The sequence below is a fragment of the Pan paniscus genome, chromosome 18 (genome assembly GCF_029289425.2).
Source record: "Pan paniscus chromosome 18, NHGRI_mPanPan1-v2.0_pri, whole genome shotgun sequence".
Classification (NCBI taxonomy): Eukaryota; Metazoa; Chordata; class Mammalia; order Primates; family Hominidae; genus Pan; species Pan paniscus.
Genome location: NC_073267.2, coordinates 59,993,121 through 60,019,890, shown reverse-complemented (window position 1 = coordinate 60,019,890; position 26,770 = coordinate 59,993,121). Strand labels below are relative to the sequence as shown.

Sequence of the window (26,770 nt, the reverse complement as noted above, 5' to 3'; positions counted from 1 at the left end):
CACTACACATGGGGAGTGCCCTCCTCCCCCCTCATCCCTCTCCAACTCCTGCACCCTCCTGTCTCCTTTCCTTCAGGGTCCAGTCGGCCCAGCTGTTGCCCAGTACAGAAAGGTTCTGACTCAGGCTCAGGAAACCCCAAGGACTCTACATTTTGAACAGCACCCAAGAGATTCAGATGTAAGTGGTCCTTGGCTGCATCGAGTCCTCCCCAACTCCACACCCTCTGGCTGCTGTCTTCTCTCTCCACTCCTTCTGATAAAGCTTCTCCATACAGTTGCCTATAAATGCTGTTTCCTCATCTGTCATTCACTTTTAAAATACATCACCTTTTTGAAAAATACAAAAAGTAGCACATGCTCATTTTTTTAAAATCAAACAACCTAAAAATGTACAAAATGAAAAGCAAAATTCTCCATTCCTCAGGGAAATAGTCCTTGACAGTGTACCCTTCCAGATCTTTCTCTATGCACCTGCAGATACACAGTGACACAGGCCTGAATAGACTTTTTCACACTGTAAGAAACAGGACCATGGCCTATGAATGTTTTGCAGTTGCTTTGCTCATTCAGCAGTGTTTCAGGGTCTCTTTCCTGTCTGCAAGAGAGGCCCTTACTCGCTGGGCTTTGACCAGTTGCAGAGAGCTCAATGAGAAGTCCACACCACTGTTACCTTGTACCCTAGTGATGGATGTTTGAGTTGTCAAAAACTTTTCATTCTTCCAAATGCAGCCATGAATGTTCTTGTAAGTGTGTGCTTCTGCTCCCCTGCACATATTTCTTAGTCCCTTCGTGAGCCACCCAAGTCTCACCTCTGCTGTCACTTCACCAAGACAGTTCCTGCCAGACCCAACTGTGACCGCCAGGATCCTAAACCCAAGGGACACGTCTCAGTCCTTTTCTATAACTCCACTCTCTCTGCAAGAGACCACCTACTCTCCGGTAGACTGTGTGGATGGCCCCCAGTGAATCCCACTTCCCAGTATTTATGCCCCTGTGTAGTTCCTTCCCCTAAATCTAGGCTGGACCTGTGACTTGCTTTAATGAAGAGAATGTGTTGTTGCTAATTCCAGGCCTAAACCTTAAAAAGTCCTGGCCGTTTTTGCTTCTATACTCTTGGGAAAGACAGCCACCATGTAAATCTGATTACCCTGAGACTGCCATACTGTGAGGAAGCCCAAGCTACTCATGAGGTGAGGCCAACTAGAAGAGAACTGAAGCCCCAGACATGTCACTCATTTGGAGCTGCTGCAGTCAGACCCTTGCTGTTAGAGCCACCCTAACTGTGCTACATGGAGCCACAGACAAGTTGACCCTCCCAGGCTCAGTCCAAAGTGCATACTCTTAAGCAAGTCACAAAGTGATCAAGTCACTAATTTTTGGACCTTTTTTTTTTTTTTTTTTTTTTTACAGCAGTAGAAACAAAGCCTTCTCCTTTCCTTTAATGCATTTTTGAGAGGAGGAAGCAGAAGGCAGGAGAGGTCATAATAGATACCTCATAGCTAAGCTGGAGGCACCCCCAGGCTCAGGGTTCCCAGCGCAGCATTGTGTCCAACCCCTGACGACTCAGCCATGTCTGTGTTTCTCCTGGGATGAAGCTGCTGCTGTTGGCTTCTCAGGGGAGAAGCCATGGGCCCCCCCCCCATGGGACTGCTCATCCTCTTCATTCCCTAAGCAAAGGGAGTGAGCTAGCAGCAAGCACCCACAGCATCCCTGGGAGCACTGACCCAGGCCCAAAAGTCAACAAACCAAACAGCTCGGAAAGCACAGAGAGGTCAGGAAAGTTGCCCTAGGTCACACTGCTAGTGAGAAGTAGAGCCAGGGCTCAAAACCAAGCATTCAGGCTCAGGGCCTGCACCAGTGACCCACACCAGCGTTTTTCTAATACTCTGATTATGACCTATAGTAAGAATTATATTTTACAATATGCCTCTGCTGTAGATAGATAGATAGATAGATAGATAGATAGATAGATAGATAGATAGAGAGAGATATATATGTATGGGTTTGGGTATAGGTGTGTGTAAAGTGTGTGTATACATTTTTTTTTAACTAGAACAAAAAATTACACAAAACAATATTTACTCTTACTATATATAATGTTTTCTCATATTTTTACTCTATTTCATTTTGGTCACTAAATTGATGTCATGAACCATGAATGGGGCTGAGACATACAGTTGAAAAAAAAAAAAACTCACCTAAACTGATTTAAGATGGCTCTAAAATCACACTGAGTGATCTGAATTTGAATCTTGCTGAAGCAAGATTCCACTTCCAAGTTAAGTGACCTTGGGCAATATGGTTGACTTCTTTAAAGCCTCAGTTTCCCTATGGGTAAGATGGGCATAATAATAACAGCGGCCTCATAACAGTGCTCTGAGAATCCAGCACTATGAACAGTGCTTGGCCCAGAGCCTGGCACACAGCAGACATGCAGCAAGCAGCAGCTACGCTGTTACCACCTCCTCCTCGGGCTGCAGCTCCCAGACTCAGCACGGGGCTATGCACACAGTGGGCAGCTCGCGGGCACACTGAGCCTGCAGCCACTGAGAAAGCAGGCACGTGCCCAGGACCAGCTGAGGCAGTGGGTGCCTTTGGACTTTCCAGGGCAGGGAGCAAGCAGAGAAAGTCCCCAGTGCCCGCTGAAAAGGCAACTTTGTTCCTGGATTATAGTAGTTCTCTTCAATCATCTTTTTGCCTTTGAAGGGGGAAAGAAGGGTAAAACAACAAAGTCGGGGTCAAAAACTGTCCTGGAACAAGGCTCCCTCTGGAAACCAGGCATGGAATGGGCATGGCACCACACACCAGCACCCCCAAACCCACTCAGTGGAGCCACCGCAAGCCGAGGCCTCTGAGTGAGGGGCCCACCAGCCCACGCAGCCTTCTGAAGTTAGAAAAACATCCTCCGGCCTGAGCCCATTAGGGAGGCTGTGGCCTGAGGGAAGACAGCCCCATCCTGCTAACAGGGTCCTTTTATGCTCTGCCTCTCCCCTCCCCAGGGCCCCAGCTCTATGCTCAAGGCCAGAAGGCTTGGGCAGCCCAGCAGGCCAGCCAATCCGCTCCAGGGTGACACTATTTCTTGTGACTGAGAGGTTCTCCTCCCTACCTCTTCCAACCTGACCAGAGAGCTGGAGTCCACAGACACCAGTAACACTTCATGGAAGACTTGCGGCAAGGAGACAAGGCCTCATGACGGGATGCAACATACAGTGGTACCACCCAGCCCAGCAGGCACTGCCCACTCCCTGCTGCTGCACCACATAGTTCTGCTCTAACACCTCAGAGACTGGAATGTGGTTCCAAGTCAGACACCGAGAAGGAGGCTGAAGACTTTCTCTGTGCACCAACCCTGCATGCCTCTTGCCCTTTGCACATCCCGTGCCTTCTGCCTGGAATACTTTTAATAAACCTTTCCCCACCTAGCTATTTCCTATTTATTCTTTGGGTCTTAATGACTTACGCATCACTCCCTAATCCGAAGTAGAATCCTCCGTTATTCTCCTTCCCCATCCTTTTCCTTCACTGCACTTAGCACACTGGTACCACACTGAGCACACATCCAGGTGATCACTAGCAAACAACACTGGCAAGCTGCGAAAGAAGGGGTGACATCTCCTTTATTCTTTAACTTGCTGAAATGAACCCATTTCTACCCTTAAAACAACCCAATGAGGTAGGAACCATTACTCTACCCATTCCACAGATGTGAAAACTGAGAATCAGAGATGAGCCATCACTTGGCCCAAGGCCACCGAGCTGGGGAGAAGTGCAGCTGGGACTCAGACCCAGGAAGTCTGATTCTGCAAGTTCTAAGCACACCTCTGGCACCTTCTATGGGCACATGCTGGTCTTCAGCATAAAGTCTCCCAGCCCACATCTTTGTTTTGTTGTTTGTTTGTTTGTTTGTTTGTTTGAGACAGAGTTTCACTCTTGTCACCCAGGCTGGAGTGCAATGGCACGATCTTGGCTCACTGCAACCTCCATCTCGCGGGTTCAAGGAATTCTCCTGCTTCAGCCTCCCAAGTAGCTGGGATTACAGGCGCCTGCCACCATGCCCGGCTATTTTTTTTTTCTTTTTTTTCTTTTTTTTTTTTTTTTTTTTGTATTTTTAGCAGAGACGGGGTTTTGTCATGTTGGCCAGGCTGGTCTCAAACTCCTGACCTCAGGTGATCCACCAATCTCGGCCTCCCATCCCAGCCCACATCTTTACTTACCCTTCCTGTGCCTCCCACATTGCTCTCCCACCAGACTGAAATACACTGTGCACAGCTTCCTGGCAATGAGCCTTTGCTTGGCCTGCACTCTCTGCCTTGGATGCAACCTGCATCCAGCTCTCCCTGGCTGGGCTAGTGACTCTAATTTGCTGGGCCTGCCTCCTCATCTATGCGATAGCGGAATAATACCTAAGGCAGTTGTGAGGATTCTACAAGAGAATGCATGGAAAGTATTAGGCACAATGTTTAGTGCATATGATACTCACTCGTGTGTCCTTTTATGTAGAGAAGCTAACATACTGCTTCTCTACCACCACCACCATCAGAATCTTAAAGGTCTAAATCAGCAAACACAAGCCGGTGTACTACAGGCCAAATCCAGTCGTCTGAGTCACCCAAAGAAGGTGTTTTCGAAAAATTTTAATTGGTTAACAATAATTTTTTAAATTGGAAAAGTTTCACATAAAAATTCAGACAGCTGGATTTTCTTAATGATCAGCCCATGTGGCAACACCAGGGCCATATTCCCACATGGCAGTGATTGGCTGGGGTTGAGTGGCACTGCCCCCTTGAGGCAGGGTGTGTGTTCCCCGGGGGGCACCCCGGTTCCCACCCCTCTCAGATGTCTCCCACTGAGCCTGTGGCATTCATTCATATGACCTCTCTGGCCCCTGTAGGTCCTTAAGTTTCTAACCCCTGATCTCAGTCTTACCATTCTTCAAATCCCTACTCACATGCCCACTTCCTTCAAAAAAACCCTCCCCAACCTCCACAGCCCTGTGCTTCCCTTATGGTTTTATAACTTTAACAGTTAACTTGCACTGAGTACTTCATGCAAAGATCCAAAGTAAAATATTAGCCTATCAAATGCGGTCACATTTAAAAGAATAATCTATCATGACAAAGAATTTCGGAGGGCCAAGAAGGCTGCACTAAGAAATCCAGCAATGTAAATCAAGCATACAAATCACACACCACATTAGCAAAGAATGATCCATTCCATCTGCATCCCAACAGCATGTGACAAAATTCAATAATTATTCCTGATTTTACAAAGCTCAGAAAGCCAGGAGTTGAAGGAAGCTTTCTTAAACAAAAAGTATCATACTTGGTAGTTATTAAACAGAGTATGAGATTCTAACCAATGCAATGAGATTCTAACCAATGCAATAAGAGAAGAAAAATCGATGAAAGGCCATGGGGAGAGCTTAGTTCCACTCTCACAGAGGCAAGAACTATGTCCTAGTCCTCACAATTTCCACAACACCCTAAGCACAGCACGTGGGATAGATAAAGCAGTCAAATATTTGTGGAATGAATAACACCCCAGATGAGTTCTGATCCCTGGTACATGTTCTCAAAACATCCAGTACTTTTTGGAGGCACATATCACAACTTAAATTGCACAACTTGTTTATGAAAATATTTCTGTTTTCCTACAAGATGGTAAGTTCCATGAAATCAAGGCCTTCACTCTAGGTACCAAGCACAGGTGTCCCTGGCCTAAAGCAGGTACTCAATGCCCGCTCCAAGAGACATGAGGGCCTACTGGAGGGTGCAGGGTGGGAGGAGGCTGAAGATCTAAAACTACCTGTTGGGTACTGTGCTTATTACCTGGGGGATGAAATAACCTGCACACGAAACTCCCATGACACACAATTTACCTGTATAACAAACCTGTACATGTACCTTGAACCTAAAATAAAAGTTAAAATATATATATAAGGCTGGGCACAGTGGTTCATGCCTGCAATCCCAGCACTTTGGGAGGCCAAGGCAGGAGGATCATTTGAGGCCAGGAGTTTAAGGCCAGCCTGGGCAACACAGTGAGTCCCTGTCTCTAAATTAAAAAAAAAAAAAAAAAAAAACCCTACTGCAGATGCATGAATGAATGCACTCAATAGATAGTGCTAAATTATCATGATTTTATTCTACTTCTCAGCTGGAGAATCTGAAGCCCAGGCAGGGAGCCTTTGGCTGAGGCCACACCAATGTGAAGCCCTCTCAGTACCCTGGTGTCCTCTGAAAGGCGTCGGCCACACGCACACGCCACAGCCCATGTGACTTAACAAGTAAGGAAAGCAAAGCGCAGACCCATGCCTCAGAGCCCTCTAAACAAACACATCCAGGACCCACCCCGGCGGGCCAAGCCGCCACCGCTCTGAGGCTGGGGATGACTTCAGTGCGGAGACCTGAGGCTTTCCTCCCAGAGCCCCACGACTGGTGCCCACAAGGCTAAACAGCTCCCTTCTGCCTTCCCAGGAAGCTATCAAAGAATTACTTATGTCTCTGGAAGTGCTTGTTTAGAAAAGGTTCTCCACCCCACCTGGGCTTGGCAGGAGCGCAGCATCACCAGGCCGCCCTTTGGAGCTGCTCAGGCTTGCCTCCAGCCCCAGGAGGAGCTCAGCCATCTTTCACGCGGAGAGTCGAAGCCATGAAGCAGCGGGAAGCTTCCCAGGATAAACGGAGCAGGGTGACATCAAAGTCCTCCTTCCAGATTAAACAACTGAGGCCTTCAACTCTCGCTTGCGTTCCTTCCAGGATATTCTGGGCTCCTGCCTCAGTTCTCCCTCCGATGGAATGGCAGATATTTTGTTTGTGAGAGACTGAATTTTTTCCTTCCTCAGGGAGAGGGTTGGGGGGGAAGGGACGTGGGGAGGGAGAGGAAGAGAAAGAACGTCTGTGAGAGACAAGAGCGGCAAAAAGAACACGTGTGAGTGGGCAAGAGAGAGGGAAGGCAGGGAGGCAGCCAGAAGTGCCTGGTTTGGAATCCAACAAGTGATGTGAAAAGTCCAAAAGTGTCTAAATCCAAGCATCTTGTGATTCACAGCCATGGGGCTGCATGCAGGACCCCCCAGCTCACCAGTACCGGGGGGCTGCACATCCTGTCTCGGACAGCCCTGCTCAGCCCACATGGGGGACCCTCTTTCCATAGGCACAGGCGCGCTGCAGTTCTGGGGCATGATTAGCTCTCTCTGGGGTTTGCTGGTCACTCCCTCTTGTTCCCTGGTCCCTGAAGAGCCTCCTTCTTGAGCAGCAACCCCACCCCACAGGTCCCCCGCAGCCCTGACAGCTAAGCTTCCAGCCCTGCAGCTGACCTCCTCCCCCAACACAACAGCAGGGCCACCAACCCCAATAGGCCAGGTTGCGCCCCCAAGGACCTGTCCATGACACAGGGGCAGCACGCTGACTGCCCGCCCTGCTCCACCCAACATACCTGTCCAGAGGGACAGACAGGTAACTCAGATGTGCCAAGAGCCACCAGCGCACGAGGCTTTCCACAGACAGTGCCAGGAACCACTTCCAGTTCCCACAGGCTGCAGAGCCATTTGGAGGCCACATTCCCTTCTTGATTACCCGCTTGATTCCACACAGAAGCCTCCCAGAAATCCCCCACCCCATCCTACCAGGGCAGCTTGAGCCTGGGGCCTCGGTCAGCTCTTCCCCCCACCTCCAACTCCTTCCTCCTCTTTCCTCAGCCTCAGCGGCCCATCCTGCCCCCTCCCTCCCAGAGTGCCTCTGTGTGGTCCTAGGAGTGGGCCTGGGTACTCACTGCTGCTTTGTCCCCTTCATCAGACTGGATGCCACAGGAGGGCAGGAACCACATCTCTCTTATTCTCCACTGTATCCCCAGAGCCTGGCCCAGTTAGGGACTTATTAATTCATCATTAATAACAAGGCCAAGTGTGGTGGCTCACATGTGTAATCCTAGCACTTTGGGAGGCTGATGTGGGAGGATGGTTTGAGGCCAGGAGTTCAATCCAGCCTGGGCAACAAAGCAAGACCCGATCTCTACAAAAAATAAAAATAAATTAGCCGGACACAGTGGCGTGCACCTATAGTCCCAGCTACTCAGGAGGCTGAGGCAGGAGGATCACTGTGAGGCCACAGTGAGCTATGACGCCACTGCACCCCAGCCTGGGTGGCAGAGTGAAACTATGTGTCTAAAAAATAATAATAATAAACAAAGAATTATTGATAATAATTTATACTAATTCATTAAGCTGAGTGCCTAAAAGAAAAAGCCTGGTTCCACCCTTCCACTCCAGACAGAAGGACCTGGGAAAAGATGGAATTTGGAAGCAGGAATTAAAGGAAAGAAGCTGACCAGGGAAGAGGAGCTGGGGAAAAAGGAGGCAGGGAGGGTGACCTAATCTATCTTCATTTCTTTCTTCTTTTTTTGCTGCTGACAGTTCAGCCTTGATGTTTCATGCCCTCACGGGGACAGTTTGATCCCAGAGTGTACCTGAGCTTCCTGGTACAAACAACACTGTCCATCGATCCATCCATCCCCACCTTCCAACATCCCCACTGGGCGAGCAGAGGAAACATCCCCTGAGTTCTAGGACCTTGCAGGACCCACAGCAGGTGCCTCCTGGATTTGATTTCCCCCAGGTTTCCTACAAAAATGTGAATGAAGAGGGTGCTCTTGGGCTCTAGAGAACAGAAGGCATGCACAGTCCGGCTCAGGGGCATCCAGCCTCCTTCCCCAAGAAGAAAAGTCTCAAAGTGAGGACAAGACACTCCTCGAAGCCTCTACTGGAGACCACATCACAAAGACCCATTAAAGCGCTAAGAAGATGACACCCATGGCCGCCACCCATCCATCCTGAGGGACCTATGGAAAACCAGAAGGTCCCCCCACTCCCCAGCACTCTGCCCAGCCCAAGCTCTCCCAGCCTCTGCCTCCCATCCCCCAGGAGGAAAGACAGTGCCCAGGCTGGGCCAGGCAGCTGGCCCTGGTGCCCCTGAGCAGAGGGGACCCTCCCTGGAGAACTCGAAAATGCCAGTGAACAAGGCCCAAACACCTCCACCCTGAGTCCTTCTCCAGCCTTAAAGCAAATCATCTTTTAATCCTGAAACACCAAATATTTAATTTATGCCCTACCTCAAATGTCAAGCCCACCTCCCAGCACATAGCTTTGAAATCACGTAAAGAAGCCTAACACTTTCCATATGGCAAAGACATGGGGCCTTTTAATTGTGCCAACTGGTATCATTCAAGGGTAATTCCCTTGGAATCCGGCACTCGGGCAACAGCTGGGCCAGCCTCCAATCTCATCACCCAACCCCACACGTCCCCATGGGCTCCAAGTGAGCCTGCACCCTCCTCATCTTCTCCAAATATCAAAATGCACTAGGTACCTCCAGTCAAATTACCAAACTGCCTGGCAGCCGCCTTTGATCCAGAGGCGGGCTTGCCTGCACCACGGCTCTCAGCCTATTTCTTCAGGCAGCTCTGCTGTAAAGGAACAAAAAGGCCAACCGGGGCCGTGGGGAGATTATTTTAAATCTGGTTGTACATATTCACAATCAGCCTGTGAGCATATACAGAGGCACACAGGTCTTCACCAAGTGTTTCCCACCTGATACCTGAGTCCATTGCACTATTTAATCAATCTATTAAGCTTTTTCACTTGTCCATTCTATTTTCCACACCCAGTGTTTCCAATTGGTTTTCTTCTCTAACTGCCTGTTGCTGCTTCATGTTTCCAGCATCCTCCGTTTCTCTCTGAGTTTATGATGCTTATTTTGCTTTCTAATTGTTTAACATGGTGTTCTTTGCCGCGTGTGCTGATCAGTTTATTGCTCCTCTTCCACAGTACTCGTGCGCCTCCCATTTCTCATTCCTTTTCTCCTATGAGTCCATATTCCCTTGGACTTGCTCATGTCCCCATGGAAAGGGCAAAAGCCCAGCCCTTGGCCTGCGTCCCTCCAAGTGAGCCTGCCATGACAGTGGGGGAGGCAGAGAGCCTCTAGCATTCTTATCCCAGCCCTATCACTCCCTGTTTGTAGGCCCCCATCTCCAACCCTACAAATGTCTTCAGTGAATCTCCCAGTAGGTTCCCTTCCTTCCCAGGTTCAACAGTTATAATCCCATCATAACCCGCCAGGGATGAAAATATTATTACACCCATTTTGCAGATGAGCTAATTAAGGTATACAAGGGCAAAATGGTTTGCACAGGTGACAAATCACTAGGACAGAGCCTGACCTCATTTATTTCTGTATTTAAGAGGGCAGGCTTAGTTTAATGCCAGCATGGTCACCCTTTCACATCTCAGGACCCTGCAGGCAACTTGGACTCATCTGGGACATTTCCCAAGCCCCTCAGACCTCATCAGGAAGGAAGAGGGCAAACAGGGGCCACTCCTGCTTCTGCCTGCCCCATGACTGGCTCATCTCGAAGCACCCCCTCTCTGGGAGTTTTGTATGTAGCACCCTCCAGGCGGATGCCCTGGCACAGGGCTTCTCTACAAATGGCTTCTCCTAGAAAGTGCTCCAGAAAGGGAGAAACACACAGTCCACACCAGCGGGCTGTCAACACTACAAGGTTATGGGGAGGATTAAGATAATGTAAGCAAAGTGCTTGACACATATAGGCACTTAATAAATACTAGTTATCATTGCAATAACAATAATACTAGTTGGATGAGCCACTGTGTCTCCAGCCACTTAGTTGACAGGCCACGTAAAGGACTAGAAGCAGAGACTAGCCCCAAAACAGGCCTGGGGTTGGTGGGAGGACCTCTGCCAGCCCTTGGAAACCAGCAGACTTTGGAGCCCACGCCCTCCTACATCCTGATGATATCATGGAAGAACCTACCAGCTACCCCTTCGGCACCAGAGGGAATCAGGGAAATGAACTAGCCTGAGGGTTGCCCATTGCTGTCCTGTTCAATATCTTAGTGCTTCCCAAACTTGGGGCATTCCGTTCCCACATTCACAATTTTGACCACTTGTACTTAGTATTTTTCTCTGAATGGACTTCACGTTAGACTCTTTTTTAACTTAGCTTCATCCTAAGCAATAAAATCTGCAAAATCATGGGTTTGATGTCCTAGTTATTTTTTTTTTTCTGGTAAAAAAAAAAAGATAACTATTAAGATTTAAAATGCTCCCCCAGATTCCACCTGAAATCACCTGGAGGATGCCTGGAGTGCTGTTCCACACCCTGGGCTCCCCCTGAAGTTCTGACTCCTTATCCCTACCTCTGCAGACACACTGGCTGGGCCATCTGGGGCCAAGGTTGGTGAAAACCCAGGCGTCTGGGTCCCCAGCAGCAAGAACAACTCCCAAGGAGACAGAGGCCGGCCCCCTGCATAACAACTTTGATGGCTGGGGCCCACCCTCCAACCACCTGACACATGTCACGCCAACGGCTCTGAGCCTCACATCTTCAAAAGTACTTTGAACAAACATTAATGACCTCTCAGCGTTTCTCTGAGAGAGGGGGTGAGGGAGGGAGGGGGACAGGCACCATCCCATGCTGTCCTCAGCTCGGGGAAGAAACTAGGCAACAGAATTCCGTGACTTCACCAAAGCCACAGACTTAAGCTGGGGCCCCCTCCCCACCCTCCCTCACTTCCCCCAATGGCAACTTTTACTGGCCTGCATTCCTCTCGCTGGGAACACTACTATTTAATTAAAAACGACAGACTTTTGTTTTCCTCTCCCTCTTTCCTCCTCCCTCCCATCCTCCCAGACTGGATGCCAAGGAGACCCACCAAAAACATGCGGGTAACATTTGTTATGGCTTTGAAGATAAAAGTCAATTGAAGTAAGCCCTCGCTGTATTTCAAGTTTTCCCTCTAGCATGGAGCAAGCTGCCTGGCAGTTTAGAAAAAAAAGAAAAAGAAAAAGGAGGGACTGCAAATAAATGTCATTCTGCAGGAATACTTTGTAAAAATAAACAGGCTGAAAAAACCCAAAACTTGATTAATGGAAATCCACTCAGTTGGCCTCTGTCTGGAGCTGTAAATGCATTTGTTCATACGGCTAAATTAGACCATTTTCGTTGGCCTTTAAATAAATAAGTAGATCAAAAACTAGAAAGGGCAGGGGAAGAAGGGGAGGTTTGTAGTTCTGTTTTTAAAGGGCCCCAACTGCAGTGCCCCCCACCCACCAAGATTTGACCTTTACTAGGGGACAGCAGCTCCAAGTCTGACCCGGCCAACAGAAGACAGAGAAGCCCCCAGCTAAGCAGTGGCGGTGGAGGAGGACAGGGGAGCTTCTCCTAGGCCCAGAGGTTATTTCATCCACACACAGGAACTGACTTTATCCACAGGTCCACCTCCCGACACCAGCACTGCAAGCGAGCTGCCAGGTACCACCACCCAAATACAAACACATCTGAAGTCTCCACTGGCCTCTCCCCAGCCCATGGATAAGACCAAAGAACTAACCAGACCTGAGACTCAGTCTATTCCCCCTCTAAGTTAAAAAAAAAAAAAAAAAATTAAATGTCACATCAAAAAGTTGATTCATCCTTTGATCCTAGGCTTGCGCGAGTTCCACGCAGACTGCCTGAAAGCCCCGTGCAGAGTTCCGGAGCTCACAGGACATCTGTGAACGCCAAGTCCCAGGCCAGGAGCTGGGGCTGGACTCACTCATTCCCATCACACTTAGTGCTCCTCCAGGAACTCCAGCCTCGGAGACACACGGGGTGAAGGCTCAGAGCTCTGCCCAGGCTACAGTGGAATGAGCCCCTCTATCTCATATGCCAAGTAAGGGGTCTTCCAGGTCTCAGTCCCCCTAGATCTGCTACCCAGAGGGCCGCCTGCTCTACTGGGGTTCCTGTACAGGTGGTACTGATGAATGCCACAGACAATCAGAACATATTCAGATACTGGGGCCAGCACAGCTCTGCCTTCCACCCAGACACCCCTAATACCCCCTTCTCTCTAGCCCCTACTCCACCTCCACCTTTGAATGCTGGTGGCAGAAACAAGGTAGAAGTCAGAGCAGGCCCCCAAATCCCGCCGGTACAGACACGATTCCCCATCAACTGGACCTTCACCACCTCCCCACCTAGGACCTTTCCCCCAGGCAGCCCTCTGCCTCCAGCTGGGCACTTCGAGGTTCTCCAAGGCATGCGGGCAGAGGGTCGCGTTGGTGGGGCAGGGGGCAGCTGAGAAGAGATTTTCAGACCCAGAAGCTGTGCAGGAAAGTGCTCAAAGTTGGGGTGCATGGGTTTGGGGACCCATCTCTGAGGTTGAAAAGAGGCCAGGAGGTGGGGCAGGGGTGGGGAATCATACCCGGGTGCTTCGGCCTATGGTGCCCGCCAACCGCAGCTGTCGGGGTCCCGAGACACCGCCCGGGCAGCGCTGTCTCCCGATCCACTCCTCGATGCCCTTCCGAGCCCAGGCAGCGCTCACGGCGAAGCTGTCACCTGGGACGGGGACGACATGAAGCCCCTGAGTCTGGCTCCAGGTGCCAAAAGTTACCCCCGCGGAGGGAAGGAGGCGCGGTGGGAGGCGAAGGGCCACGGCACGGGGGCCAGGAGGGGGTTCGCGGGCTGGGGCAGGAGCCGAGAGAGGGACGCGGGTAAGTAAAGGGGGGTTCAGCGAAGCCCTAGGAGCGAGGAGCCAGAAGGGGGCAAGAGGGGTGAGCAGTACCCCAGGAGGACGGGTTTAGGGATCAGACCAGGGAGCGCTGGCAGCCAGGACTGCGGAGGAGAGGGCTGGGGGTCAGGAGAGGGGCCGCAGTAGGTGCAGGAGCCAGGATATCGGGAGAAGGCGCCGGGGGGCAGGAAGAGGGGCAGGGTCTTGCGGGGAGGCGCTTGGGGGTCTGAAGAGAGGGTGCCGTGAGAGCCGAGGGCAGGGACGCGGGAGGGGGAGGGGTGGAGGGTCAGCGGTGGGAGCGCAGGACCGCGGGGAGCGGGTAGGAGGGACAGAGGAGGGGGCGCGAAGGCTGCTCAGTGAGCGGGCTTGGGGGGCCGGTGGCCGGAACTGGGGCTTGGGGGTGGCCCTGGTCATAAGACCTGGCGGGCTGGGCCGTTCTGCCGCGGCCGCGGTGTCCCCCGCGTCCATCCCCGAGGTCTGCGCCCCGCGCGCCCCTACCTTCCGGGCTCTCCCTGCGCTTGCACACGGCGGCTGCAGGCACATCGCGAGGCGGCGGCGGCGGCGGCAGCGGCGGCGGCGGGAGAAGGAAAGAAAGGAAGGGAGAGAGTTAGCGACCGCGGCGGCGACCGCGGCGGCGACGGCGGCGGGGCCCGGGGCGAGCGCGCGGGCGGGGGCACTGACCCGGCTTGGAGTGAAGTTTCCCCATGCTGGGGCTGCGGCGGCCGGGAGCGTCCCTAAGCCATGCGCCCGGCCCGCGGGCCTGGCGCCTCCCCTGGCTCTCCTCCTCCCGGAGCAGCCCCCGAGCCGAACGGAGCCCGAGGCGGCGCCGGGACGCGCTCCTGCCGCCGTCGCCGCGGCCCGACTGACGCCCGGGAGCGCCGAGCCCCCCGCCCGCCGCCGCGGCCCGCGCCTCCCCGCGCGCCCATTGGCCGGTGCGGCGCATCAAAGGCAAGGCTGGTTGCGGCGGGGGCGGGGCCGGAGGCGGGGCATGGGCGGGGACGAGGGCGGGGCGCTGACGGGAGGGACGGGACACAGTCCGCGCTCCCTGCCGCGGTCTGGGGCCGGGGGCCGAGCACCGGGGCTGGGGACCCGGCGGGGCGGCTTGTCCAGGAGGCGTATTGGGACAGAACAGCCCGGCCATCGCTAACTGTACTGTCACTTCCCTCCGCTCCACGTTCCCTCTAAACGGGCAGGGCGGGACTCGGCGGCTCCAATTTACAGGTGGGGAAACTGAGGTCGGGAGCGGAGACCTTAGCTGCTCAGGTGCAAGCTTCGGCAGCGCTACCTTTTCCCAGTCTTCCCACGACCTACCTTCTGCAGAAAGTGTTCATTACCCGCCCCGTGACCCGCCCCCCACCACCGCACTCCTCTAGTTTCTTATTTGGGGAGTCCAGGAGGAGCCCCCAGCGCACCCCGGGCCAGTGTGGGCCCAGCCCTCTCCAGGCAGCGACAAATGTCCAAAGCGCCCCGTTATCAGCCAATCTCTGGGATCTCCTCGTCCGGGGGGCCCGTGGGTGCCCGCCCGGGTCGGGGCGCGCTGCCAAACTGCGCGGCCTGGAAGGGGGTAACCGCTGAGTCTTTGATCTTCCTTGGTTTCCGCTCCCCGCTGCAGTTCGCCAGACCCAAGGGTTTGTTTGTTTTGTCTGGGGAGGTCTCTGCGGGGAGGTCGCGCGGGGGGAGGGGGATGGTGGCGGTCGACATCAAGGGATTCCACCCCACCTTTGTGGCTCTCAGAACGCCTGCCCCCTTCTGGGGACACTGTGGGTCCGTGTTACGCTCGTCCTGGCACCAGGCAGCTCGGGCGTGGGAAAAGAAAACCCGCAGCTCAGAGTGAGACCAGCCCCGACCTTTGGAGTGAATTACCTGTGCTCAGTTTTGTGATCTGTATAATGGAGGCTCCATTCTGCCCTTTTTGCCGACTCTCTAGAGCAGCACTGCCCAATAGAAATATAATGTGGGCCACATTTGTAATTTTAAATTTTCTTGTCGCCACATCTTTTAGAAGTAAAAAGAAATAGATGAAATATTAATAATATATTTCGCTTAACTCAATACAGTCAGCCCTCCTTATTCACAGGTTCCACATCTGCGGCATCAACCATCTGTGGACTGAAAATATGCAAAAAGAATAATACAGCAAAAATAAAGAATAAAAAACTTTTTAGTACAGTATAACAACTATTTACATAACATTTACATTGTATTAGGAATTACAAGGAATCTAGAGATGATTTAAAGTATTCAGAAGGATGTGTGTAGGTTATATGCAAATACTACAGGACATTTTATATAGCGGACTTGACATCTGGGGATTTGGGTATCCTCTAGGATCCTGGAACCAGTCCCCAAAGACACCAAGGGAACACCGTATATCCAAAATGGTATAATTTCAAGATATAATGAGATATTTTACATTCTTTGTATTGCGCTAAGTCTTTAAAATTCAGTGTGTATTTTACACTTAAAACACATCTCAAAGACTAGCCATATTGCAAGTGACCATTTGCACTTGGCTAGTGGCTACTGCATTGGGCAGCATCGCTCTGGAAGATCTACATGTCTCAAAAGGACATTAGGAATTCACAGCCCCCCAGAGTCATAAATCTCTTCATCCAAGTGTCTTACTTTCATGTTCCAAGCTTCCTTTTTTAACACCCTTTTTGGTGGAAACGAAGGCTAATGTTATAAGCAGGTACACTAAAGTCCTGTTGGCCAGGTGGTTTCATCTGAAGAGTGCTGAAACCACAAAAATATATTACTGTTGTCATTTTTATGTTACAATTCTTCATTCAGTACTTCTGATGTGCCAGTCCTCATCCTCCATCATGTGTAGCCCTCACAACCACTCTCTGATGCAGACTCATACTTGTTCTAGAACGGAGGGAACCTATTCAACTCAGAGAGGTGAACTCACTTGCCCAAGGTCACAAAGTTCATCCATGACCCAATTAGGAACTGAACTCCAATCTGTTGATTTCATTGCCCAGGCTTGTTTTCACTACATCAGGTTGTCCCAACACAGTGCAAAACTAATGTTCCACCACTAGAAAGAGAGTCTTCCATCTGGAAACAAATATGAAGGGCCAGCCATGTGACAACCATTGTTTTAGTCACCTAAGATACATCGGTGAACAAAAGAGACAACTGCCACTCTCATCGAACTCCCACTCACCTAGGGGGAAGATAGGCAAGAAACAATAAATGCAATGAATGAGTAAACAGTGTAGTAAGTTACACCAGGGGTAACAGGCCATTTTTCTTTCTTTCCATCCCATAAGGACCTGACAGCAAACAATTTTGCCCTCTAGGGGACACTTGGTAATGCCTGGACGTATCTAGTGGGTAGAGGCCAGGGTTGCTGCTACACATACCACAATGCATAAGGCAGCCCCCCTACCCTACCAGAACAAATGATCCAGCATCAAATGTGGGTAATGCTGAAGTAAGAACCCCTGAGCTGTAGGAACATGAAAAAGTGGGGCAGAACTGCGGGGGTCAGGTGTAGGAGGGAGGCAGGGGTTTGAGCATCTGAGTCGGAGTGGGCACCCTCTTTCAGACCCCTCAAAAGGCAATGGAATTGGTCTGGAATTCCTGTTTGCCTTTCTCACCCCTCCCTGCTGGTACCAGGGTGCCTCTAAATCAAAGCAAAACTTGGAGCATCCTTTCTCACAGTGCTTAGAAAGTTGGTTACTTTCTTAAACCGGTCCTGGCTTTCTTCTTCCATGAGAAAAAAGTATCCCCTCTTCCCCTTGGGAATTTCTTTTTACAGTTCAAAAAGAGATAAAAGCAAGAACTAAAGCTGCAGTTAGCAGTTTGAGTCTTGCGGGGAGTAAATCCCAAATGTCCAGCCCAGACACAAAGCCCCCCTCCACCTTCACCCTGGTGCCTCCCAGCCCAGCAGGCGCCTGGGACTTCACTGCTATTGGAATCATGATACCCTTACCCGGATCTGGGGTGAGAACCCAAGAGATGGGCCTTGTGGCAAAATGTTAGTCTGTCCAGGTCTCTGAGAAGGGGGTCTCCAGGGGCCACCAGCATGCTGTCTACCTGGGGTGGCCATTCGGCCTCCGAGGACTTCCCACCCCATAACTCACTGTCTTTTTGTGTGTTTTAATAATTTATCTGGCCCATTTCTTGGGCTGTATACTTGCAGTGACACATCTTTTTCTTTGAAGATTTCCTATCCTTTGGGGGAGGAGAATGGGAAAGGAAGGCAAGGAAGAGATAAGAGAGAGAGATTATAACAGAAACGGGTTTCATGGGGCTTGAGATTTAACAAGGCTGGTTTAGGTGAAATCTGTCAGACATACAGCTGGGAGATTTAAAAAAAAAAAAAAATCCTACATCACCCAAGTTGGCTGCCCTAAAGCTTGTCCCCGAAGTTAAGCCATCTGATCTGGCCCCTTCAAATGCCACTTCCTAAAGGAAGCCCTCCTTGACCTTCCAACCTGAAGGGCTCTTCTCTGCTCTGATTAGCCAAGGTTTCCCTGCCCCCTCCCATCTCCACTTATTTTATGCATGAGGCTAAGTTTCACTCCTGGAGCCAGGGCTCCTTGAGGCCAGGGTTCTTGCCTTACTTGCATCTCTGAATGCAATGCCGAACACAGCACTGCCTATAGCAGGTGCCATCACACCTGCTGTGGAAGGAGACAAACTCTCTCTGCCCAGCCTCAGCCAGGAGCATGTTGTGGTCAATAAGGAGGGAGTACTGCCAATAATACGATCTGGGATATATGAAGGAGAAAATCAGTTCCCAAGTCTCCACTGGTTCCTCCTGGATCCCTGGAGTTGCTTTATTTTATAGTTCCCTGGTGAGTTTTGGCATTGCTAAAGGGCCTGGAAGCCTAGTTTGGGTGAGGAGGGGAAAGTTAGACTACTCTGCATTAGAAAATATCAGGCATTTTGGAGGGAAGGGAAAACAAAGGTCTCAAAGGAAACAGCATGAGAAGAGAGTGATAATGGGGCCTAAGAAGGCACAGCCAGCAAGGTGGGGGCTGGCCAATTCACTTTTGGGACAGTGAGCTCTAACATGCGATTGGCAGTGCTCTCTTCTTCCTTTGTTACTCCAAGCCCTCAGCAAAATCCTAGCCACTTCCCTGGGTTAGTGGCACAGGACAAAATTAAGGAATCAGAAAGATGACTCCCACAGGTAATTAATGGGGCCAACAGCAATCTTCAGAGTGGAGATACCCTGCAGGAGAAAAGATGGGAGCCAGAGGCAGCCAGGAGGCATCAGGCCTTAGATATGAGATGGAGGAGGCTGGGCTTCCCCAAGAACTAGGGCTGGGGTCTCCAAGCCACTCTGTTTGGATACTAAAGGCAGAGGGAACAGCACATGTAAAGGCCCTGAAGTGGGGACTGCCATGGATGTTTTGGAAACAGCAAAGAGGCCCCTGGCTCTGGAGCAGAGAGAGCATGGTTTGGGAGTAGAGGGGAGAAGATGAGGTTGGAGATGACTGGGCCAAAAGACTGCTGCTTGAGTACAGTCTGGATGTGGGTTGAATTGAATTGAATTTGTGTACCACCAACTCCTCCTGGGTTCAGGATGTTTGAGCAAGTTTAGAGCACAGGCTTCCCAGGTGAGCCTGGAGGAGAGGGAAAGCCAGCCCAGCCTCCCCATCTCCTTGGCAGGTGCCTTGTTCTCCTCCCAGCCCTGCCTCTCTGCTCTTCTTCACACTGGGCAGAGAAGCTATATTAGTCCATTCTCAGGCTGCTACAAGAACATACCGGAACTGGGCAATTTATAAAGGAAAGAGGTTTAATTGACTCACAGTTCTACATGGCTGGGGAGGCCTCAGGAAACTTACAATCATGACAGAAGGAGAAGCAAACACGTCCCTCTTCACATAGCAGCAGGAGAGAGAGGTGCCGAGCAAAGGGGGAAAAGCCCCTTATAAAACCATCAGATCCTGTGAGAACTCACTATCACAAGAACAGCATGGGATTAACTGCCCTCATGATTCAATTACCTCCACCTGGTCCTGCCCTTGACATATGGGGATCATTACAACTCATGGTGAGATTTGGGTGGGAACACAGAGCCAAACCATATCAGAAGCCTTTCTAGTCATAGCACCAGTCTTTGACTATTCCCAGACTTTGTTAACAAAAGAGCAAAAGAAGCCCCTGTCTTTTTAAGCCTTTGTTTTTCAGTTACATGCAGCCAACCAGACCACCACACAGCCTCTCCACCTATAAAATAGAAGGAAGGGTCCAGAAGATTAGCATTTCCCGTAATGGGTTCCCCCGACCACTGGTTTGTGAGATGCTATTATTATGTGCAAGAAAGGACTCCATGAGAAACTTTGGGCAGCCCTAGCTTAGCCAAAAGAAGACACGTTTTTTCCTGCAGGACTTGTCAGAGCTTACATTGAGTAGCCAAGCTTTGTGATTCTCTAAATGGAGAGCATCGTCATAAGCAGGGTTTCTTAAACTCACCAGACCAGGAAACCATTTCTGGAAAACAAGTTCATGGAACATGCTTTGGAAAATACTGGACCAGATGACTTTTAAGGTTTCTTCCCATCTGAGATTCCAACTACTGACTCCAGGAGCCTAGACTGGGAGGGTGATAGGAGGGAAAGCTCAGTGAGGGGAGAGCCAGTGTGGAAAGGTTCCCTGAAGGAGACCATCTGCAAGTGTTGATGGTGTGTGTATCATGTGTTTTTGGACATATTTGTCCACTTATAGCCCTCTGTAAGTATTCAGCAAATGAACACTTACTATGCAAGTGCCTCCCATTGGTACACAGTTCTTAAGGCCACAGCTCAAGGAGTGAAGGAAAAGTGGTCACTATAGCAAAGCTCATAGTTAATTTTCCTGTATCACCTGCCTTCCCTTCCAGCTTAGCTTCCTCCTCCTCTTCCTTCTTCCATGGCACAGAACACAGCTTCAAGGTGGCCCCCGCCACCACGTTGGTAACACCTGACTCCTTCACCCCTTAGCCAGAGCTGACTGGATGCTTGACCCATTGGCCCAACCCATCAGGATCTCTTTGCAGAATCTGAATGGAGAGGCCAGGGGCCTGCAGTCCACTTCCTGGTGGTCTCTACAGCTGTAGAGCTCCATAGTCCCAGGGGTTGGAGCAGCTTCTTGGGGTCGCTGTGGGCTGAAAAATAAGCAGGAAGAAGCAGGAGTAAGAACCATTAGGGGAAAGCAATGATAGTAAACCCCATGGAGAGAGAGACACAGACAGACTGGTCCCTGACTAACTGTATATGCTGACCTTGGATCCCTCCCTGTGAGACTCTTAATCCCCCTTTCTTGAGCTAGGGTCAAATAGCCTAGAGGAGGGCTCCCTGGAATTTAATGTGCATATGAATTCACTGGGATCTTGTTGAGATGCAGTGTGAGTGGAGCCTGAGAGTCATTTCTCACCAGCTCCCAGGTGAGGCTGATGGTGCTGGTGTATAGACCACACACAGTTGGAGGCTCTAGAAAGTTAAGCCTTCTCAGAAGCAACCAAGGTTACGTAGCTTGCCCTTGCCTCGCATAAGCAGCCGTGCTGGGGAGGAGATGGAGAGGCCAAAGTCAGGGAGGAGGCAACCAAGAAATAAAGGTGGGTGTTTCTCTTTTATTTATCATGTCATTCAGTGAAGATTTGTTGGGCGCCTAATTTACATCAGGCTCTTGTGTCCACAAAACAGACAAAAATGCCATCCTCATGAAGTTTATATTCTCATAGAGGAAGACAGACAATAAATACATAAGTCAGTGAAATATGTGGTGTGTCTATGGGAGAAAAAATTCAAGTGATAAAGAGAAAGAAAAAATACCAGGGCAGGAGCTAATGATTTTAGATAGACAGGTCAGAGAGGATAAGCTTTGTGCAAAGACTTGAAAATGAGGAAGAAACAGAGGGAACAGCATGTGCAAAGGGCCTGAGGTAAGGATATGCCAGGAATGTTTTGGAAACAGCAAAGAGGCCCCTGGCTCTGGAGCAGACAGACCACAGTTTGGGAGTATTGGGGAGAAGATGAGGTTGGAGGTGACGGGGACAGATCATGAGACCCTTATAGGTCTCATCAAAAACTTCAGCTTTCCTGGAGAAAGACAGGAGTTACTAGAAGAGAGTTGTGGCTGGGCATGGTGGCTCATGCCTGTAATCCCAGCACTTTGGGAAGCTGAGGTGGGTTGATCCCTTGCAGCCAGAAGATTGAGGCCAGCCTGGGTAACATGACAAAATCCTGTCTCCACAAAAAATAATTTTAAAAAGTAGCCAGGTATGGTGATGCATGTCTGTATTCCAAGCTACTAGGGAGGCTGAGGTGGGAGGATTGCTGGAGCCCAGGAGGCAGAGGTTGCAGTGAGCTGAGACTGCACCACTGCACTCAAGCCTGGGCAACAGAGTGAGACCCTGTCTCAAAAAAAAGAGAGAGTAGTAACCAGAGCAACTGGGCTGCTGTGTTGAGAATAAGTGTGGGTCACAGGGCTATGGTGGGGCGCCAGGCCTGAGATGATGGCGACTTAGACCAGGTGATGGCAGTGGAGGAGGTAAAAGAAGTTGGACGCTGAATGTATTTTGAAATTAGAGGCAACAGCATTAGCAAATGTATTGGACGTGGAGTGGGAGAGAAACAGAGAAACTAAGGAAGCCGCCAAGATGCGAGGCCTAAGCAACTTCAAGGATGGAGCTGCCGTGAACTGCGATGAGGAAGCCTGCGGGTGGAGCTGGTCTGCCAGGCAAGGAAGAAGAGGAGCTCCATTTGGCACGTTGTTTTGAGACCACCGTTGAGTGTCCTGGCAGTGAGATTGAGTGGCCAGTTGGATCTATGAGCCCAGAGTACAGAAGCAAGCTGCAGGCTGCAGATATGTGCCCAGGCATCATAAGCAGGCAGATGGAATTGAAAGCCCAACACTGGATGTGATGCCCTGGGGAATGACTGTGGACAGAGAACAGAAGAGGGCCAAGGAGAGAGCCCCATGGCCTTGCAAAGATGAGAGGTCTGCAAGTGTCGCAGGCCGCAGACACCCGTGAATTCCGCCTGCCTCCTGCGCATCCCAGCACCACGGCGGCCTCTTGGCTTCTGTTCCCCTCCTAGAAAACCCTCTCTTCCATACCTGCTCGCCACCCCCTCTCCCTGCATCCCATGGCAGGCAGGGTTCCTGGCTCCACATCTGAACTCTCAAAGCACTTCTTTGTTCAAACCAACCCTAGAGATAAATGAGACAATGTGTGTAAAACGCGTAGGGCATCCAGCCGAGGGGACCTCAGCAGATGCTAGCTCTCTCTGATGCCCTGGTTAGAACAGCGTCGCCCTCTCTGCCTCCGCTGAGGTCCTGACCCCAAGTTAATCCTCTCTGCTCCTGCCTCGCATCACACTGTGGCTGGCACACAGTAGGGGCTTTTGAAATGCTTTGCTGTAGGCCTGAAGGGCTGAACACACAGGCCCATCTGGCCAGAGGTGACGCTGCCCCCACGGCTTCCCCTGGCCTTCCCCAGGCCCCCCTCCCACATCATTTTGTTTCTTCTGACTCTGTGCCCAAGACAAGGTCACTGTCACCTTTTCGTTCCAAGAAGCCCTTGCCAGTATCACATCCACCCCTGGCGAGGCCAGGAAGGCAGACGCAGGCTGCTGCTGGCGGAGGGGGTGGGCAGCCACTGTCACCCCTTCCTCTGAAACCACAAGGGACAGGGGTGTTTTCTTCTCCTCTGCAGAACTGAGAATTCTCCATTTGCATCTTCCAGCAGCGAGCCGGGGTACATCCTCCACCTGGCGCCTCTTTTAACATCATTTCTGCGGACTTCTCAGGGTGACAAGTATCTTTGTTTTGAGCCCCCCCTCCAGCCCCTCCTGTTCTCCCTGGATTCTAACTCTCTCGCAGGCTTCCGCCTGCACAAAGGAACCATTGAGAGGCAGGCTGTAGGACGCCGCCTTTGATCTGAGGTTCTAATAACGTGTGTATGTTTGTGTCCCAAAACAGGGCAGCAGCTTCGCTGGCTCACGGAGGCAGGGGGAGGAGGAGAAAGTGGGCAGATCATTACACTGGAGGCTTGGTCGTGAGCATTGGTTGGCACGTTTGGAAGGCACCCCCACAGATCCTCGTTCCACAGGCAAAGACCCTGGCACGGTCACGATTTGCCAAACCAAGACCTGTGAGGTTAGTGGGATGGCCCGGGCGCTCCATAGAGCCAGGGGTTGCAGGTTCACCAGGGGAAGGGCAGGAGTCATAAGGGAGGGGGACTTGGACCAGGTGGATCTGGTGGCAAACTGAGCAGCATATACCCAACACAAAGGAACAGTGGCTGCTGCACACCAGCTGCCAGCTGCAGGCCCAGGGCTGCTAGATCTTTTGATTTTTCAAGAATAGCTGGAAATCCAGGTTTCTAGGTGAGATCTCCAAATTGTAAAATATCGGCAACTAATTTTAAAAATGTGAAGCCATGGTGCAGGCCAAATGAAATGCGCGCCTCTGCAGGAATCCAGCCTGTGCCTGCTGGCTTCGCCCTCTGCCTGGGTGGACTCACGCGGAGAAAATGTGCCCTGGAGGCAGGGAAGTGTCGGGAAGGGAAATAACTCAGACCAGGCTGTCTCCGAGAGGGAAAAGGTGGGGTGGGGATGCCGGACTGGGGCCTGCTGCCCCAGTGTTCCCCAAATCCCCTCTCTGCCTCCAGCATGATTTCTCTGGTCCCTTAGCAAATGGGTGCCTAGTCCCTCCCATGTGCAAGGACAGCGCTGGGCACTGGGGATGCAGGAATGAGTTAGACAGGGCCTCTGCCTGCCCTCAAGTCCACTCAGAGAGACAGAAGTATGAGAAACTGAACTCTACCAAGGCCCCACTAGTACCAGGCCCTGTGTAAAGGGCCATATGCCGTGTGTTCTCTCCTGCTATCCTGACAGTCCCCGAGGGAGAAGAGATGATGATACCATCTCCACTTCACAGATGAGGAAATGGGATCAAGGAGAATAGAAAAAGCTCCTCAACCCAGTAACCAAGACTAGATTCAAACCCCGCTACTTGTCAGCAAAGCCCTCATCTGTGGACGCCACTCCACACCATCTCAGAGACTGCAAGATGGGTCCCTCAGGTTTAGGCCATGGAACTCCATGAGTTGTGCAGTGCATAACCTATACAACTGTATGTGCTGACCCTGTGGTAGAACAGAAAAATTGCAACATATTAAGTGTTCATCAAAGTATGTATAAAGCCCTGATGCTGAGCTCAGGAATGTCGAGGCTGGGGCTTTTCTAAGATCCCTTTTCCAACACAAATTTTGCTTCTGGTGAAGAAACACCTTCCTTCTTTGCCCAGACCTGCTGCCTTCCTTGAGTATCCATGAGAAGTAAAGACCAAGCAGAACACATTCATTACTTGGCTCTACCATTTGCCCTCAGTTTTCCCATCTGTGAATGGGGACAGTAGGACCATCCTTGCAAAGTTATTGCTAGGAAACAAATCGAACATGCCTGAAACAACTGGGGAGGAATCTCAGGTGAAATGTGATGGCTCTGACTTTGTCACTTGTCAGCTGGGCGACTTTGACCACCTACTCATGCTCACTTCTTTTGCCAGTAAATGGCATACAGTGCACGGCTCAGAATGGGCTCTCAGCAGGGGTTAGCTGTCATCCACGTGGCCTCATTCTCCTTCTTTATCATTCTCTCTATGGCCTCCCACCAGTGGAAACATGCTCAGAAGGGGCCATGCCCCTCTCCTGCATACAACCTTCCATGGCTTCCACTTTCTTCAAGCATCCGGCCACCACCTTGAAGACCTCACTGGGCAGCACAGCACTGGCCTTTCCAATGGCATTTGCAACAAAGGAGCAAAGTGACAGAGCTCCCTGCAATGTGAAGTGAGGTGGGGCCACACTACCTGCTGCCACCTGTCCTCAGATGCTGTTCCGTTAAGTGGGGTGAGGAGATGGGGTGGGGCCAATGCTCCTCCATCCATTGCCTTGGGTCTCTCCAGGGGGAACCCTGGGGGAAGGAGGGCCTAGTCACAACACCTTATCTGGGGTTGGCAGGTCAGGGTCAGGCCCTAAGAGAATGGAGCAGGCCTCAAAAATAAAAGAGGAGGGGAAGGAAGGGCTGAAAACAGGGCCTGGGAGCTCCTTCCTCCTGTGCTCCCTGCTCCTCCCCTAACGCCTTAACCTTCTTCTTTGTAAAAGGATGCTACAGATCCTCTTGAACTACACAGCCCAAATGGCTAGGCAGGAAGAGTGAACCTTTGAAAAGCTCCTTAGCCTCATTAAAAACCTGGAAAATGGAAACTAAACAGCAATAAGATATTTTGAAAGGATTGATTGATTGATTGATTGATTGATTGAGACAGGGCCTCACTCTGTCACACAGGCTGGAGTTCAGTGGCACGATCATAGCTCACTACAACCTCAACCTCCCAGGCTCAAGCAACCCTCTTGCCTTAGCCTCTGGAGTAACTGGGACTACAGGCATGCACCACCATACTTAGCTAATTTTTTGTAAGTTTGTAGAGATGGGGTCTTGCTACGTTGCCCCAGCTGGTCTTGAACTCCTGGCTCAGATGATCCTCTCACCTCAGCCTCCCAAAGCATTGGGATTATGGGCATGAGCCACCACGTCCAGCCTGAAAGGGTTTTAAGCAATGGAAAGCTGTAGTTACCATCAAAACCAGTACTTCATTCAATTCAGTGCTTGAATGCACATGTAACATTCTGGGTATTTCTTTTTCCTTTTTTTGAGGCGGAGTCTAGCTCTGTCACCCAGGCTGGAGTGCGGTTGCACGATCTCAGCTCACTGCAACCTCTGCCTCCCGCGTTCAAGAGATTCTCTTGTCTTAGCCTCCCAAGTAGCTGGGATTACAGGCACCCACCACCACGCCTGGCTAATTTTTGTATTTTAGCAGAGACAGGGTTTCACCATGTTGGCCAGGTTGGTCTCGAACTCTTGACCTCAGGTGATCCACCCACCTCGGCCACCCAAAGTGCTGGGATTATAGGCATGAGCCATCACACCTGGCCCATTCTGGATATTTCTAGCTTCAGATGAGAATAACTTAGATTTCAAGCATTTTTCATTGCCAATATGAATGCCAGGTTTTCTGTTCTTAAAAAATCCTGAGATGTGCTAGGATAATGAAAGCCAGTGCTGGGACGTCCAGGCTCCTCCTCATCTCGCACCCCAGGCCTCCCTGAGCTCCACCATCTGGCCAGTTCCTCAGGTGCCCACGCAGCCTCCTGAGCCTGGGTCCTCTCTGTGTGGTTCCCCTCTCTGCTCTCCCAACTCCTGA

The 26,770-nt window shown here is 51.0% G+C and overlaps 1 protein-coding gene across 1 annotated transcript in view; it reads right to left on the bottom strand.

Annotated features, from left to right (window-relative positions):
• NKD1 (NKD inhibitor of WNT signaling pathway 1) overlaps positions 1-14,422 on the bottom strand; it is an 88,446-nt gene extending 74,024 nt beyond the window's left edge. Inside the window, exons 1-3 of the mRNA XM_034940139.4 lie at positions 14,240-14,422; positions 14,057-14,089; positions 13,253-13,386 (exon numbers count right to left, since the gene is read on the bottom strand). Coding sequence (XP_034796030.3) covers positions 13,253-13,386; positions 14,057-14,089; positions 14,240-14,264 — 192 coding nt within the window. The 5' untranslated portion in view covers positions 14,265-14,422. The remainder of the gene's footprint in view (positions 1-13,252; positions 13,387-14,056; positions 14,090-14,239) is intronic.
• Positions 14,423-26,770: the final 12,348 nt, after the last annotated feature.